This window comes from Trachymyrmex cornetzi, unplaced genomic scaffold, assembly GCF_001594075.2.
Source record: "Trachymyrmex cornetzi isolate Tcor2-1 unplaced genomic scaffold, Tcor1.1 scaffold3319, whole genome shotgun sequence".
Lineage (NCBI taxonomy): Eukaryota > Metazoa > Arthropoda > Insecta > Hymenoptera > Formicidae > Trachymyrmex > Trachymyrmex cornetzi.
In genome coordinates, this window is record NW_017298025.1 from 720 (window position 1) to 1,463 (window position 744).

Below are 744 nucleotides of genomic sequence, written 5' to 3' on the forward strand. Positions count from 1 at the left end.
TACAATAACAATGCGCATTATTATCATTAGAACTATATTATTTCTTTAAACTTTCCGACAGATATATATATTTAAAACGACAATTGAGGCAACATGAATTTAGCACAGATAAGTAATAGCGTAATACTTATTCTGGCAATAGCTGTTCTTAATAGTGAAGAACAAAACAATTTCAACATTACGAATTACGTACGTTTTCCTCATTACGTGTTACCAGTGCACTACTGCATACAGCTCGACTACCTAATTTATAAACACATTGATGATAATCTTGGTAATATTTGGAAAGAGATAGTTGGTTCGAAAAATGAATATGACTCATTTCTCTTTCGCGGTAAAACTAGTACAACCATTAATATCCTACAGTCGACTCACCATATAAGTTTGAATCAAATAAATCTGACATTAATTATTGCGAATATAACTTTGTCTACAAAGAACGCCATAATTTACGTATTGGATAAATACAAATACACCAAAAAAACGAACGTATTAGGATTTCTTTTAGACTATATGTTACTTCCCGGACTCTACACATTCAAAATACAATTTTTTGGTCATCTAATAGAAGACAGTTTCTTTAAAAATGTTTCCAAAGAAAATACTGTAACGTGAGTAAATTATAAATACTTAAAAATATACGTATAGATAATGTGATTTATAATTATTTCTTATTTTTGTTCAAAATGTAATTCGTACCGATTTTTAATGATACAGTTTGAAATCAATCAAATTATAAAGATT

At 28.1% G+C, this 744-nt stretch overlaps 1 protein-coding gene across 1 annotated transcript in view; it reads left to right on the forward strand.

Annotated features, from left to right (window-relative positions):
- The first annotated feature begins 93 nt into the window (after positions 1-93).
- The window catches only part of LOC108762992 (uncharacterized), a 6,191-nt gene continuing 5,540 nt past the window's right edge, over positions 94-744 (forward strand). Inside the window, exon 1 of the mRNA XM_018510276.1 lies at positions 94-274. Within this exon, the coding sequence (XP_018365778.1) occupies positions 94-274 (181 nt within the window). The remainder of the gene's footprint in view (positions 275-744) is intronic.